The 15,692-nt window shown below is 29.8% G+C and overlaps 1 protein-coding gene across 1 annotated transcript in view; it reads left to right on the top strand.

Moving 5' to 3' along the window:
- gw (trinucleotide repeat containing adaptor protein gawky) overlaps positions 1-15,692 on the top strand; it is a 170,297-nt gene that overhangs the window by 136,181 nt on the left and 18,424 nt on the right. Inside the window, 3 exon segments of the mRNA XM_075374674.1 lie at positions 4,042-4,188; positions 8,214-8,312; positions 12,376-12,579. Of these exon segments, the coding sequence (XP_075230789.1) occupies positions 4,042-4,188; positions 8,214-8,312; positions 12,376-12,579 (450 nt within the window).

Raw genomic sequence — 15,692 nt, 5'->3', positions numbered from 1 at the left:
AAAAAACCATGACTGCGTTAAAAAAGGGAAGAAAATGATTGTAGACAATTGCCAAATCAATATCGGAGAGTATGCTGCATGAAAAAAAAAAACAATTTTTTTCAGATGTTCTGGCCATGAAATGTATGGCAGCAGTGCAGAATGAACATTGTTTGCTTAGGAGTTGCTGAGTGAAGTGAACGATCCAGAACTGCTCTTAATGGTTCATAAATGGTATGAAATGTGGGTGTACATACAGTATGATGTCAAAACTAAGGTTCAATTGTCCTAGTAGCAGCTTCCTGAAGAACTGATCGCTGTGTTCTTTGATTTCAACAGCTTAGTGTATCAAGATTTCTTGCCACCAGGTCATACAGTCAGCGTAAGGAAGTACTATCTGGAAGTTTTACACAGTTTGCTTGAAGCGATCCGAAAAAAATGCCAGCATTTGTGGTGAACCAATTCATGACAATTGCATTATGATATGTATCTGCTCACACTTTACTGCTTGTTTGTGAATTCTTTTGCCTATAACAATACCGTTATGATGCCTCAGCCTCTGTATTTGCTTGACATGGCCGCTCCCTCTGTGACTTCTTCCTATTCCCCAAGTTGAAAAGAACTATGAAAGGATGACATTTTGCTAACACTAAAGAGATAAAGGGAGAATCACTGTAGGAGCTAAGCTCCATACTGAAAATTGAGTTCTAGAGTTGCCTCAAACATTGGAAAAAGCACTGGCACAATTGTATTAATCTGAAGAAGAGTACTTTGAATGTGATAAAATCAGTATTATGATGAAATAAGGATTCTTTGAGGAACTAAAATTCTGTTTATTTTTTTTTTATCAAACCTCAAACTGAAAATAGTTCTCAATGTTAATTCCAGTTGCCTTAAAACCTTTTTACTTTAATTTGCGTTAATTATATGAACATTTCAAAAAGTAGGCAATTTTTTAAATAATTAGTATGATAATTATAATAGTACAGGGTGATTCAAAGAAACGGGAAATTTTGAAAGTTGTGTTGGTAGCCGTGGGCGATTGGTACCACTTGATAAGTGGCGCCAGCCTCTAACCTAACCTGCCATGTAGTTGTCATGGATACTTGGAGTGGTGCGCAACGTGCATTTGCTATCAAAGCATTTTACAAAAACAATGACAGTGTGGAGAGAGCGCGTAGAGAATTTCGCTGTCATTTTAATCTGGGACGGCATGAACGTGTCCATCAGCACATGCAATTAAAACATGGATATCTAATTTTGAGGAAACTGGTTCGGCAATGAAAAAGAAACCTCCAGGCCTTGAGCGAACCATCTGTACACCACAGAATGTTCAAGCTTTACAAAATGCTGTCATACGAAGTCCACATCGGTCATTCCGTCGTCTCAGCATCTTTACAATTGCATAGTTCAAGTGTTCGAAGAATGTTAGTGAAGGACTTTCAATTTCATCCATACAAGTTGCAGATCGTCCAGGAACTGAAACCGAACGATGCAGTTGTGCGAGCACAATTCTGTAATGTAATGCTTCAGAAGATAAATGATAACGAAGAGTTTGTTCACTAACTGTGTGGATGTCAGACGAAGCGCATTTCCACCTCGGTGGATTTGTTAACAAGCAAAATTTCAGATACTGGGCACAAGAAAATCCTACGCAGCTACAACACCAGTGTCCGTTGCACAGCCAGAAAGTGACCGTGTGGTGTGCTATGTCATCTTACGGTGTTATAGGCCCTTATTTTTTTTGAGGATGACAACGGTCTTGCGATTACAGTGATGTCGGCTCGTTACGCAGCCGTGCTTGAAACCTTTGTTGTGGAACAACGAAAGAGATTTCCACCGATTCTTAACACAGCCTGGTTTCAACAAGACTGAACAACGTCATATACTGCACGAATATCGATAGCAGCTGTATGCCAATTGTTTGGACAACATGTCATTTCACAAAATGGTGACATTAGATGGCCTCCCAGATCGCCTGATCTCTCAGCTTGCGATTACTTTTTGTGGAGTCACCTTAAAAGCAAAGTGTTCCATAGTAGACCTGCTACAACGGAAGAACTGAAGGCAAAGATCCGAGAAGCAATTGCGAAAATTTCAGTAGAGATGTTACGTGAAACCATGAACAATTTAACGAAGAGACTTCGTGAATGTTTACGTAGAAGAGGAGGTCACCTGCAAGATGTCATCTTTAAAAAATAAACTAAAATGTATGTATCCTAAAATGGCAACATTTGTACAATTACATGAAATAAAATTCATTTTCTAAAAAAAATTTTTCATTAACGTTATTTAATTTAAAAAATTTCCCGTTTCTTTGAATCACCCTGGATTTGTAGTGAGTGGTCTTAAAAATTATTTGATAATTAAAATATTTGATATTTTTAATAGATAAAATTAAATTTTATAAAGCCAAATGCAAAAAAAATGAACTGCCCAAAACAATAAAATTATACTGGATTTCTATTTCACATCTCTACCATTGTCTGTCTTATCATTGAATTAATTGAAGTAAATGTAATACAGTTGTTGAAGAAATTTTGATTAAAAATTTGTATTTGGGGTTTTTTTATAATCAATTTTTATTTATTTTATTTTTAATTTTGTTTTTTTAAATTTAAATTCACATTTATTAATTATCTACTTAATAATAGTTGTTTATAATAGAAATGTATTTATATTTAACTATTTTAAAAGTATGAAATTTATTTAACTGTAAATTAATTAATGTATTTATATTATCCAAATATATCTTCCCTTGTGATTCTATTTGAATATTTACTTCAGCAAGCTTGTATATAAATCAATGTATTCCTTGAAATGAAAGAATAACTTGCTTAGAGTTTGTTTTAGGAATAATTAGGTTGAAATTTAAAAAAAAATTGCATAATTTAGAAGAAGTGTTGTCTGAAATGAATACTGGTTCAAATTTAGCATGAGTTAATGGTTCAGACTAAAGAATATAGTTTAATATAGTTTATAATGTTTTATAAAGTATATTTTTTAACTAAGCAATTGTAGGGTTTTTTTGGATGCTAAAGTTAATAACTGTGACCGATTTATTATTAAAATTGATTTATTGAGTTAAAAATCACGTGCTTGCTGATTAGTTTTGGCTTGCCTGCTGTTTATTTTTATTTATTATACTAAGCTTTTATTAAATTTGGTGTAGGTTTTTTTTTTAATTTGAATTGTATTACTAATTCTATGAATTTCACATGTGTTGCTGCACTTCTATTACACCCAGTGCACGACTTAATCATAATAATTGGCTTTCAATTTATTTATAGTAGTTAGACAATAATTTATTATTTTATAAGTTTATTTTTCGTAATAATATAACATTTTAAAAGGGATTTTTAAAATTTCTATCTTATAACTTTGAAAGTTTAAATTAATTTTCATAATTTATTTTTAATTAAACAATAACCCAGTTGCGTTAAAAATTTGGTAGTTTGAATGATTACATTATTAAATCATTTATATGTGCAATGTTTTTATTTTTATATAATAGATATAATATAATAGATTTTTATATAATAGATAAATTTAAATAATTTATCTATTTAATCAATTTTTAGTAATTACATTTTTCTTAAGTAATAAATTTGTTTCTTTCATAGTAATCTATATTTGGTTTTTATTCTGTATATATATTTGCTATTACATGTTTTGATAGTTACTGTTATAATTGTTAGCAATTGATGGGAGCATGAAGAATTCTTATTTAAGATCCACTTTGTCTGATTCTGTTATTTTTTTCCACTCCATTATAAATTCTTCCTAGTCTTTTAATTAATACAACACATGTATACATGCATACTTACACACAACAACTTTTTTTATTGTATTCTTGCATTTTCTTCTTATACTTTCTTGTTTCAGTTTTGTATTTCTTAAATTTCTATATATATTTTTTTAAGTTATTCTCTGATTTTTTTTTTTTTTGATTCACTATTCTTTTCATCGTATGTACATAATATCTCAATGTTGCTGTTTATTATATATCTTTTTTTTAAATTTTTATATTCATCTAATCCTTCTTGCACTTGTTGCAAACAGGGCGGTGGACCGACTAGCGCCCCCAACTTGCTGAACAATCCAGGTAATCCAAATCTATCAAGTATATCCCCAGCCATTGTCCAGAAGATATTGCAACAGCCGCCTCCCCAGCAAGCTCCCTCGCAGCAGCCCACACCCTTTAATCAGGTGATTTGATTGAATTAAAAATAATGGAAATATTTTTTCCTAGAATTTTTCAGTACAGTTTTACAATCCATAGGGTTGATTGTCATTTCGGTTTAGTTTCAAACATGTAGATATTTAATTGTTAGAAAATTTTCTCTTTTTTAAGTAACATATGTTAATTCCTCTTTGTGTATTACTCATAAGCTTTATATATATTGACCACTGTGCTAATAAAATTTAATATTAAATGAAGTATAAACTACCAAAACACAGTAAATAGTTAAATAGTTGAATTTAACATAATAATTCCAAGAATAAATTTTTACGGGATCCCGCCCCTTCAGTTGTTAACTGGACATCAGATTTTGGATATTCATCCATAATAAATTTCAGAATTTTCAAAAAAAAATTTAGACAAATTAACATTTGTAAAATCTAAGTGTTAATTTAATTATAGAATTTAATAACTGAAGATGTGAGATCCCGGTAAAGTTGATTATTGCAGTTAATATGGTAAGATTAACTTACCTGTTTACTGTGTTTTGATGGTTTATATTTTATTCAATATATATATATATATATAATAAGTAATCATACACAAACACATAATAACCACATAGTACAGAATATTGAGATTAGACATAGTTTATGAATCGCCCTTGGTCTCATAAAATTAACAAATAAATTTGGTTAATATAGCTAGCTATACGTGTATAGGTGTTGACAATGGATATGATACTACTTTAATTAATAATATTAATAAACAAAATAACAACTACCTTACAACCAATACATTAGATGCAAAAGAGTGAAAAATTAAACATTTCATTGAAAGCATTGCTAAAACTTAACAATAAAATATTTTAAGATAAAAATAATAAAATTAACAATCTGTGTAAAATATTTTAAGATAAAAATAATAAAATTAACAATCTGTGTAGAATATATAAAATTAAATGTAATGATTGTGGTGGTATTTATACAGTTATATCATGAAGCGTTCCCTGAGGACTTATAACCTATTCTACCAGTAAAAATAATTTTAAAAAATCCATATAAACATAAAGTCCTAAAATGCTTCGTTTGTGTTGGGCTAATGAAAGATTTCTCTTGGATTTCAGCTATCCTGGTGAAATGAGTTCATACTGAAATTTTTAGGATATATTTAAGATGCAGAATTTGTGAATTCTTATGGTTTTTTACCTGAAAAATTATTATTTACCTGAAAAATTGAATATAATAGGTCTCAGAACCGAATCTTCTGTAGTTTTCTTTTTTTTTAGAAATCTTTGGTGAAAACCAATAAATAGAAGAACCCTTGTTTTTTATGTTTGATGTACAATAATTTTGTTAATAGGTAGATTGCCACACTGAAAAATGTAAAATTTCCAAGGCTGATTGCTAAAAATACCCACCAGTGCTGCTTTTTTTTTTTCAATTTCGATGTAGCTTTTGTTACTTTATTACTTAGTAATTTTTGATAATTTCACTTTGCCACTTCAATTTTTGAAATATTCAAAAATAAAGTTGAGACATCAATTTGTGTCTTAGTAACTGTGGATATCGAGACACTGATTGACGTCTCAGAATGTTTAACATATTTTAACTGAATTATTATATCTTTTACTTACTAACAACTGATTGTATTTATTTTTAATTATGCAACTCTAGAATTGTTAGAATACTATTTTTATTGCTATACTTTTTTTTAATGTATGTCCTCTTAATTAATGTCCTAAAAATTTCAGTACGACCTCAGTTCATTGTGGTAGCTGAAATCTGAGTGAAATATTTCACTAGACATAACTCACAAACAAAGCATTTTAGGACTTTTTTATATGAACTTTTTTCCATTATTTTCACAAGTATAGTAAGTTATGAAAGTCCCAGGAGAACATGATTCATTCTGTAGAAGAAAAACAAATAGATCCTTTGAAATGAAATTTCTTGAATATTATAAGACATTACAAAAACTATTAATTAGGTTCATTTAATATAGCAGACCAACTAATAAACAATAAAAACTATATTTCTGATATTAACACAAATCTAGAAATATTAGAAATTAATAATGATGATATAAAATTAAATATGCTAAAAAAATATTACATAAATAAATAATACAAACAAAATTTCAATTTCATAAACCCTCAGGCAGTGTTTGAGGGAGATTGTCTTATAAAAACTGCAAATGATAGCAGCAGCACTTGTGTAAACTAACACACAATTTCCATTATATTAATATTTTTATTATACAGTAATGGAATAATTGCAATCATGACAGGATGCAGGAGATCACAAAGTATTTCCATGAAAAATTAAGTTAAGATGTCTTTATCTCAATATTCTGTACTAGATGATTTATTAAATAGAATTTAAGTATTTAACAGTACAGAGGAATAATCTGAACCTTAAAAGTAGTAATTTATTTTCTAAAATATATATATATATAAATAAAATAAAGAAATGTATTATTTATTGCAGCCAGGAGTATTTGTACTTAACATCTACTATAAACACTTGTTGAACTTTTTCTTTTATTGGCTTAGACATTTTTCAGGCAAGAGCTAACATTTTTGGATATTGTAGTCTGAGTAATGCCTTGACAGTAAATTTAAATATTTCCTTAATTTAACCATAAATAATGCATATCATCAAATGAAGATTGTGGTAAACAACATTGTAGGGGAAGGGTCAGGTCAAGACATATGAAATCATGAGATATAAAATTAGAATGTTGATAAAAAGATATTTGTCATAGTTTTCTTAGCATATGTAGAACTGAAAATGATTTATTTTATTTATAAGATGTTTCATACTTTTTTGAGTGTCCATTCTGTGTGTAGGTGCATAAGTCAATTTTCTACTTTTTTAAGGTTTGCAGAAACTTTATAAATATTTTTTTTTTAAATTTTTGTCTAGATATATTTTGGTCTGAAGGAAATTTCTGAAAAAACTAATTGAAAATTTAAGTTAAAAACCCAAAATTACAACTTGAAAAAATAAATATGAAGGAAATAGACTTGACACCTTTGCACTTCACCTTTCTGAAAAAAATGATGTCAATGTTTTTTTTGTTTTTTTTTTTTTGTTTAGAAGCCTCTTAATATTGTAAGCATAAAACCAATTATTGAAATAACTCAAAGGGGACTCACCAAAAAAATATCTAATTTTCACAAAACAACATATCAACTTTTTGACGTATATAAAGTTGGTTAACCATTACACATTGTGTAATGGTTATCAGTTATTAAAATTTTAACATTATTTTAAGAGCAACATAAGTTTGAAATGTGATGAAATTGCACGCTAAAATCTGTTATTAAACCATGTTGAACAAATTAAAAATCAAACAATTATTCCTTACCTTATGTTTTATTTAAAACATATGTTATTAATTGTTTATATTTACTAAAATTTTATCATTAAAATTTAATGAAGTTTTATTTTTTATAAGAAATATTTTCCACATTCTTTTTCATTTTAGTTTAAAATATAAGAATACTTAAGCATTTTGAAAGGTTTGATAAAAAAAAATTTAGGATTAACGCTTTTTCAAACTGTCTTATGAAACCCAGAAGCAAAAAAATTCAAGGCGAGTATATTTTCAATTAGTTTTTTGAGCTGTTTTTTCAGTTATAGGCTGAAATATACTCTAGACTTTGATATAGAATGTTTTAAGCAGATTAATGTAGTTTTTGTTTAAACTTTATCTCAAAAACAAGAAAGTTTGATTTGTGTAACCCTCAAAGAAAGTGTAAAATGACTTGATGCACCTCTTCAAAGTGGCAGCTCAAAAAGATATGAAACATTGTAAAATATAAATAAACCTCTTTTTTCTACTAACATGGTGACAAGTGTGATAAAAAATAGATTTTATCAGCAACTAGTTTTGGTGTGAAATAACCCTTGATATAACTTTAAATAGTGCTAAAACAGATATTGAGATTTTCATCCATATCTTTGTTCTACATTTCTTAATTTTTATAAATAAAGTATTATCTTATGGAGTTTTTTTTTTAATTCATTGTGTAATTTTTTCTTAGAGTTCACGTACACCACAGAATCAACCATCACCTCAGCAGCTTCGCATGTTGGTGCAGCAAATTCAAATGGCAGTGTCTGCTGGTTACCTTAATCATCAGGTAATTAATTAGCCTTGTTTCTTTTTCTATGAAATATTATTTTTCAGGTTATTTTTATTGGAGGGGGGCTTGATTATTTGATTATGATATTCTAGTAATCTTCAGATATCTTGCTCAGTTAGGATCCATAGGCTGCTGTCATAGGGAACAGAAAATGAGGGGCTGATACATTGAAATATAGCTGGATTCAAACTGTCTTGTTTTCTACATAGATAGGCATGGTAAGCATTCTAACTCTGTATGCTACTAGAACTTGCTTTAAAGATTAGGACTGGAGAAGCAGATTTGTATGAGAAACATTGAATGATTTGATAACTAACATGCATAGAGAGCTTTCAACAGGTAACTAAATTGTTGGGAGTTGAGAGGGGTAGCCTCTACCATGTAGCGATTGGTCATTAATATGAGGTGTAAAAATCAATATCATAAACAAAAAAATCATTAACTGTTTTGAGAAACAGCCTCCATATCTCTCTTGCATCATTCTTTTTGTTCATGTACTTCTTTCTTCCATGCTTGTTATTCTATAAGCCTTGTCATTTTAATTTTACTTTATATATTAGGAATAATTACATAGGTATTAACATAGAACTTGCTGTAACTCTGAATTTACAGTGTTAATATATCAAGTTCTATTAATACAAATTTATATTTTCCATTAATTTTTATTCTGAAAATGAAATAGTAGCACCGAAATAATTTCTGAAAAGTTAGAAAAGATAATTTTTAAGTAAATATGTAGAAGATTATGCACAAAAATCATCTTTACCAACGGGAATAGAGAGTGAGAGAGAAATTCTTTTAATTTCATTAAGTATAATTTAAGTTGAAATTACAGTGAACTTTTAAAAAGACTACTTGTTTTCCTAGATGAATTTGTTCTTCTTTAATGGTGGTCGTTTTTGAGAACATTGCCACATAATCAGAAATGACCATTACCAGTAATTACTGTATAGTAGTTACACTTAGGTGTCTTAAAAAATAATAATTGAGTTTAAATACATTATTTATGCTTATTAATATGAAATTAAAAAAAAAGTACAGTGCTGACTAATACAGTTTTAATTACAAAATAATGTACTACTTACTGCAGAATAAAGGATAAAAAAAGATCAGAAATGTAAGTCTAAATTTATACATTCGTGTTGTGATTTTTTGACATCTTGAAATAAAATTTTAAATAATTATGAAGCAATTTGAGAATTTTGTCCATTATGCTCAAGAAAGTAGAACTTCCAAAAGTGAATGCACTTGTTAATAATGGACCTGAATCGGTCATGATAATGCTTAAGTGACCATACTGATTTTGAACAGTCCCTCTGCAAGAAAGAGGGGTTCTACCTTTCAGTGATATTCTGTCACATATTGTGTTTATTCAATAAAGTGAATCGCTTGCTCTCTTAAATGTTAAAACAAACCCGTAGCATTAAAATTTCAATATTAGGTGATTGGTAAATTATTAAAAATATGACACACTGGTGCTTATGTTATGTCAAATGCTACAGATGAGAAAAAAGAGAAACTAGTTGGATTTATTACAAAAAGTCTTTGTAGGTAAATTATTACTAAATTGATCTTAATAAATAGCTGATGGAAAGATTGAACAAAAAAGACGATCAGATATTACAGTTAATTAGTTATCGCTAATAACAATAAAAATAATGTGAAGGTAATGTAAATAAATTTGTGAGAAGGCCATACATACAGAAAACAAAGGACTATGATGATAAGACAGAGTCGATCTGTTGAAAAGAGAAAACATGAACTGAATGATGATGAAAATGAATTTTTTTCATTTTGTCAGTTTCTCCATTGAACATATATATTGAACACCTTAAGACATTTTAGATGTGGTTTTGATTGGGTTAGGGAAAGTGCTCATCTTACAGAAAATTATTAGTAATATCAGTACTAATATTTATATTCTCATACATACTGGCCTTCTCCAGAGGTGGTTGCCTTAAAGAATGGTCTCTTTGAAAGAGTTGACTGAAATAATTTTATTGCAGTAATTACGAGGGCAAGTCAAAAAGTAAAGTGAAATTTAAAAAAAATCAAATATTTATTTGTACTTACATAAATGATACATGCATTATTTTTCAACATAATCCCCTCCTAATTCTTAAATACTTAGTCCATCTATTAACGGACTTTTGAAATCTTTCCTGGTAGAAAGTTTTCAGTCTGGCATGAAGAAAATTTTTCACCACTTCTATAGCCTCTTCATCAGATCGATGATTCCCCTGCAACTCTTCTTTTAATGGGCCAAAAAGATGAAAATCTCATAGCGCCAGGTCTGGACTGTATGGCAAAGCACTGGGGTTTTTTTTTGGCCATATGAGGTCGAGCGTTATCCTGAAGAAAAACACACCTTTGGAAAGTTTACCACATTATTTGGGTTTGATTTCACATTTTACTGATTGACCTTTAGGTGTGAAACCAAAAGTGAACCTTCCATATCCCAGAATACTGTCATCATCACTTTTCCTGCTGAGTTTTGAAATTTTTTGCTGTTGGAGATGCAGGATGTTTTCACACTAAACTTTGTCGCTTACTCTCAGGTTCAAAGTGATGGGCCCGTGTCCCATCAACAGTTATTATTAAGGAATGAGTCTCCTTCATCTTTGTAATGTCTGAAAAGCTTCTGGAAAATTTTCAAATGATTCTGTTTGTGGATGTTGTTCAATTGACATGAAACTCAGCGAGCACAGACTTTTCAAAAGTTTAAAGAATCATGGATAATTGAAAATGCTGAGCCATGGCTTATATTCAACCCACATGCAATATCATCAGTTCTAATTCATCAATTACAGAGAATCATTTGTTTAACCGCTTCAATATTGTTAGTCGTATTGTAGAAGAGGTCTATGCTGCTGTTCATCACAGCGAGAAATCCTAACATTTTTAAAGTGATCAAATCATTCGTAGGTCTTGCTTCCACTCAAACAACTCTCCCCATATTGCTGCTGCATTTGACGAATTTCTGCTGGTTTCACCCCTTCTGAACTGAGGAAATGTATCCCTGCTCACATTTCTTCCAAGATAGAAGATTTTAAACAGACTTTTAAACACGATCAATAAAATTAATAGCTACGTTATATAATATAAATTAATAGCTAACTGTGAAACAATACTTTAATGAACAGCTGATACAGATTATGAGTTATAGCAGAATAATCATTGGTGCTGCCATATATGTGATTGGGAGGGAAATCAAAATTTCCCTTTAGTCTTTTACTTGCCCTTGTGTATACAATCTTAGAAATGTGTTAATTTTATTCTAGAGAAAAATAAAAAAAGATCGCTGTAGTAAGTCTTGTAAATAGTTAAGTATAATGAATAAATTTAATAAAGTCAAATTCACTCCTAATGTTTAAATGAGCAATATTAAATCACAGACTAAAATTTTTTTTCTAAAAGGTCCTTTTTTTAAAAGTTTATTTTAGATTTTTTCAAACTTATTTACTTAATTGTTACTGTTAAAATTGATACAGCAGTTAAGGATTCCATGACACTTAACAGTTGATTTATACCTGTATATATATGACTATGAGATAAGAAACATATAGTCGCAAACCTTAGTGGCTGTGATTTTAATCTTCAAATTAAAAGTAAACATAAGGTGTTCAGAATTAGCTATTAGTAATGAGTAGGTCAACAACAACAAAAATTGCCCAGAATTTATATTTTTTTTATATCCTAGGTGCTGTTTTAATGTTGTTTCATAATAGAAACTTACCTAACCTAAGTCCTATCTCTTGGCAATAATAAGCAAGTTCTTGCTTATTGTTATAATACAATATTGTAGTATTTTGTATGTTAATTCCTAACAATCTAAATCTTTTCTCCTTCTTTCAATTGTTTTTAACAAATCAACTATATTCATTCTCTGTTTTTATTAAACATTATTTTGGGGTTTTTCCCCGTTATGTTTGAGCTATGTAGTAGATAAGTTTGGGTTAAAATATTGTGTTAAAAATAGTATAAAAAAGTAGATTTTTTTTTGTTCATATTAATGATTTTTAACTAATTACTAATTACTATTTACTTTTTTGTTTTACAGATACTTAATCAACCTCTAGCTCCACAGACATTAATATTGCTGAATCAACTATTGCAGCAGATTAAATTGTTGCAGCAGTTAATGCAGCAACAGAATGCTGTTGTACAAGTTCAAGGTCCTATGGGCAAAGGTGCTAATTCTACAGCTGTTCTGACTATATCTGTGCAGATCACAAAAATAAAGCAACAAATTACAAACTTACAGGTATACAGGAGATTATTTCTCTACGTAATTTCAATGAAGGCATGTCAGTGAGCGGTGATGAGAGTTTTACCATTTATTTAGCATGAGAGATTTACCATACATCAGATTTTATGAGAGTATTGTTTGTTGACTGTTGACTTTTCATCGGGTCAGAAAAGTAAAAAAAATAATGTTCCATAAACAGTAGCGAGAACTTATTATTTGGTTACATTTTACTTCAGATACAGAAACAAAATTATTTTCACCCTGCTTTTATTATAGGGTAGAAATTATAATTAAAATATGTTATAGAATATTTGTTATCAGCATTTAGGCAGCCATCATTTACATGCTTTTAGATGATTCAAATTTCTAACAATAGAATTGATAAGGTGTAGCATTGCTTGGTGGGTATTGGCAACGTTTTAATGAGATTTTTACTGTTATGATTTTTCATTTCACATATGTTAGTTACTATAAGCTTGGAGTGGACATATTAGCTGATCTTCCAGATTTTGAGCTATCTTTTACACAAAAATGCAGTTGATGTTTGAAATAGTGTAGATAAAAAAATTCCATAGAACTGGCAGGTGCTAAAGTACACGTAGAGTTTGATGTTAAATTACCTAATTTTTTTTGCCTGACCTGGATTCAAACACAGGACCTCCAGATGAAAGGCCCAGATACTACCACTTCCACCGCAGAGGCTGGGTGGTGTTAAATGACTAAAAAAATTAATATTTTGTTGTTAAAATAACTTAACAGCTATTCAGTAAAAATATAAACAAGTTTATTTTTAATAAACTAGGAAATTTACAGTGTAAATCTCTTTGCACTAAGCTGACAGTAAATATTTTTTTGATCACTTAATTTGTATCTAATTATTGAATAGCTGTTTTTCAAACATCAATGTTTGTTATATACACAATTGAGTATGCAGAAAGAATTTTCAAGTTTTAATCTTTGAAGATAGTACTGAAAAATGAAGGAAAAAATGCTGACGCACAGTTGTAGGACATTTCTGTCATGTGACTTTTCCCTGATGCATGGCTTATACACACACGCGCGCACACAAATTATTTTATTATTTTACTTAAATAGAATATTTTTTGTTTATTTAATTCAATGATTCTAACTAAAGTGCGTGAATACCGTATTTCACTTTAATTATTATCCATTTATTTAATTCTACTGGTCACAACATAGTAGACAACTACAGCAGTAGCCTGGCTGCGATGTGGGGTTTGTAAGGGGAGGTGGCTGGGTTAAGACTCCACTTTAATGGGTAACAAATTTGTGGATCTAATGAGATGCTAATAGAAAAAACTGCAATGAAAAAGACCTACTGTATATTACCTTCTTTTCCTCCATTAAAGCCACTACGTCAAGGAACGTAGTGGGTGGTGTAGCGCCCAGACACGCTATGTTGGGATTTTCTCCCTTCATGGGGGGGAATCAAGATGTATATTACCTTCTACAACATTTCAAAATTATTATTTTTTGGAGTAGGGGTGCATTTTATCAAAAACATTTTACAGAAAGATGTTTATTGAATATGATAAATATTTAAATATGATTTTTTATAATTGTAAACAGAAATAGTTTTAAAAAATGCAATGAAAATCACCCCTTGTTGTACTGTCTTCTATAACTCTACAAAATTATAAAACTATTTTTAGGGGTAGGGGTGAAATTTAGCAAAACTTTTTTACCAAAGTTGTTTACTTTATTAATACTTGAAAAATTATCAAAAAAAGTATAATCTTAAACCTTTGATTGCTAAATGGTGAAAACTATGTCAAAAAAATGTCTCCCAACTTCTTGTCAAGTACATGCTAAGAATGCCAGGTATAAAATAAGTGTGCAGCAGAGTTAGGAATAAACATTCATAATGTTTTTATATTTTATGAAAAAGGTATCAAAATGTTCAAAAGAATATGAACAGCTAGGATACCATTTACAATATTCCTGATACAAATTTTATATTTACTTATTGAAAAACTTTAAAAAATGTTTATTTTTTTAGGTTATGATGTTTTACAAAAAAAAAATTTTTTTACAAAGAAAAAATAAATTATGCCAATATGTGAATAAATACATTATTTAAATATTTTGTTTTTAGTTTCATATGGTAACCGGAACAGAGAACATCTTGTGTAGTATATATCAGGGGTGGCCAACTTTTCTGTATGTAAGATCGACTTAAAAAATGTGTCGCGATCGACTCGTCATAGGCGTAGTCTAAGGGGAAAGAAGGGGTGTGAAATGCATTCTATGTTTATACACTGTGTTTCAGTATAAGGTGCACTCCAGCGAGGTATGGGTAGATAAGTAAAATATATTATTTTTTAAATCACTTATTAAGTTTTCAAGATACAGGCTCATGAAGAAAATAAATTTCCAGACCTAATTTTTGATAGCAGCATTCCGTACATGCGGTACCTAAAAAATTTGATTTTCCGACACTTAAAATAATTAACATAATTTTTACTAACTTAAAATGATCACAGTGTCAGGCTGTCAGAATTCTAGAAATTTATGACTTTGGCAAATTCCCAGAATGCATTAAACAAATCCTAAAAAGTTTTGTCTTCTACAATCGCTTCAAAGTCCATGGTACACGGAATTCCATCCAAGACATTGCGAACGATCGACCAAAATTGGCCTCGCGATCGACTTGTTGGCCACCCCTGGTATATATCACCTTAAACTAAAAGTTAGTAAAAAAATAAAAACAGCTTGCATGTCTTTCCAGAATAAGATGTTGTCTTTTAAACACTAGTTGAAAATTATCAAACGGTTTATAATGCACCATTTACACTATTGAGGACTGCAATCTATTTATGTTTGGGAAAATAGGTGCCATGGAAACCTTCCCTACATGTTGCACACACTGTTCTGGTTCTTTTCCTGCCTCTTTTTTTGTAGTCTGTGCCTCCCTTGGTGCAGACCCAACATGCTTTTTCTTTTTTGAAGGACCTTAATCCTACGGCTGGATCTACCGGGCGCTCTATGTCCTCATTCACTCCTACACCATGCCTCTTCTCATCGGTTATTGAATCAGTGATATAACAAATTTATAACAGGACAGTGGTTTTTGGTTATGAAGCATCTTGTTCTCTTTATAAATTATA

This window comes from Lycorma delicatula, chromosome 9, assembly GCF_047948215.1.
Source record: "Lycorma delicatula isolate Av1 chromosome 9, ASM4794821v1, whole genome shotgun sequence".
NCBI lineage: Eukaryota > Metazoa > Arthropoda > Insecta > Hemiptera > Fulgoridae > Lycorma > Lycorma delicatula.
This window is presented reverse-complemented; position numbering and strand designations above follow the sequence as displayed.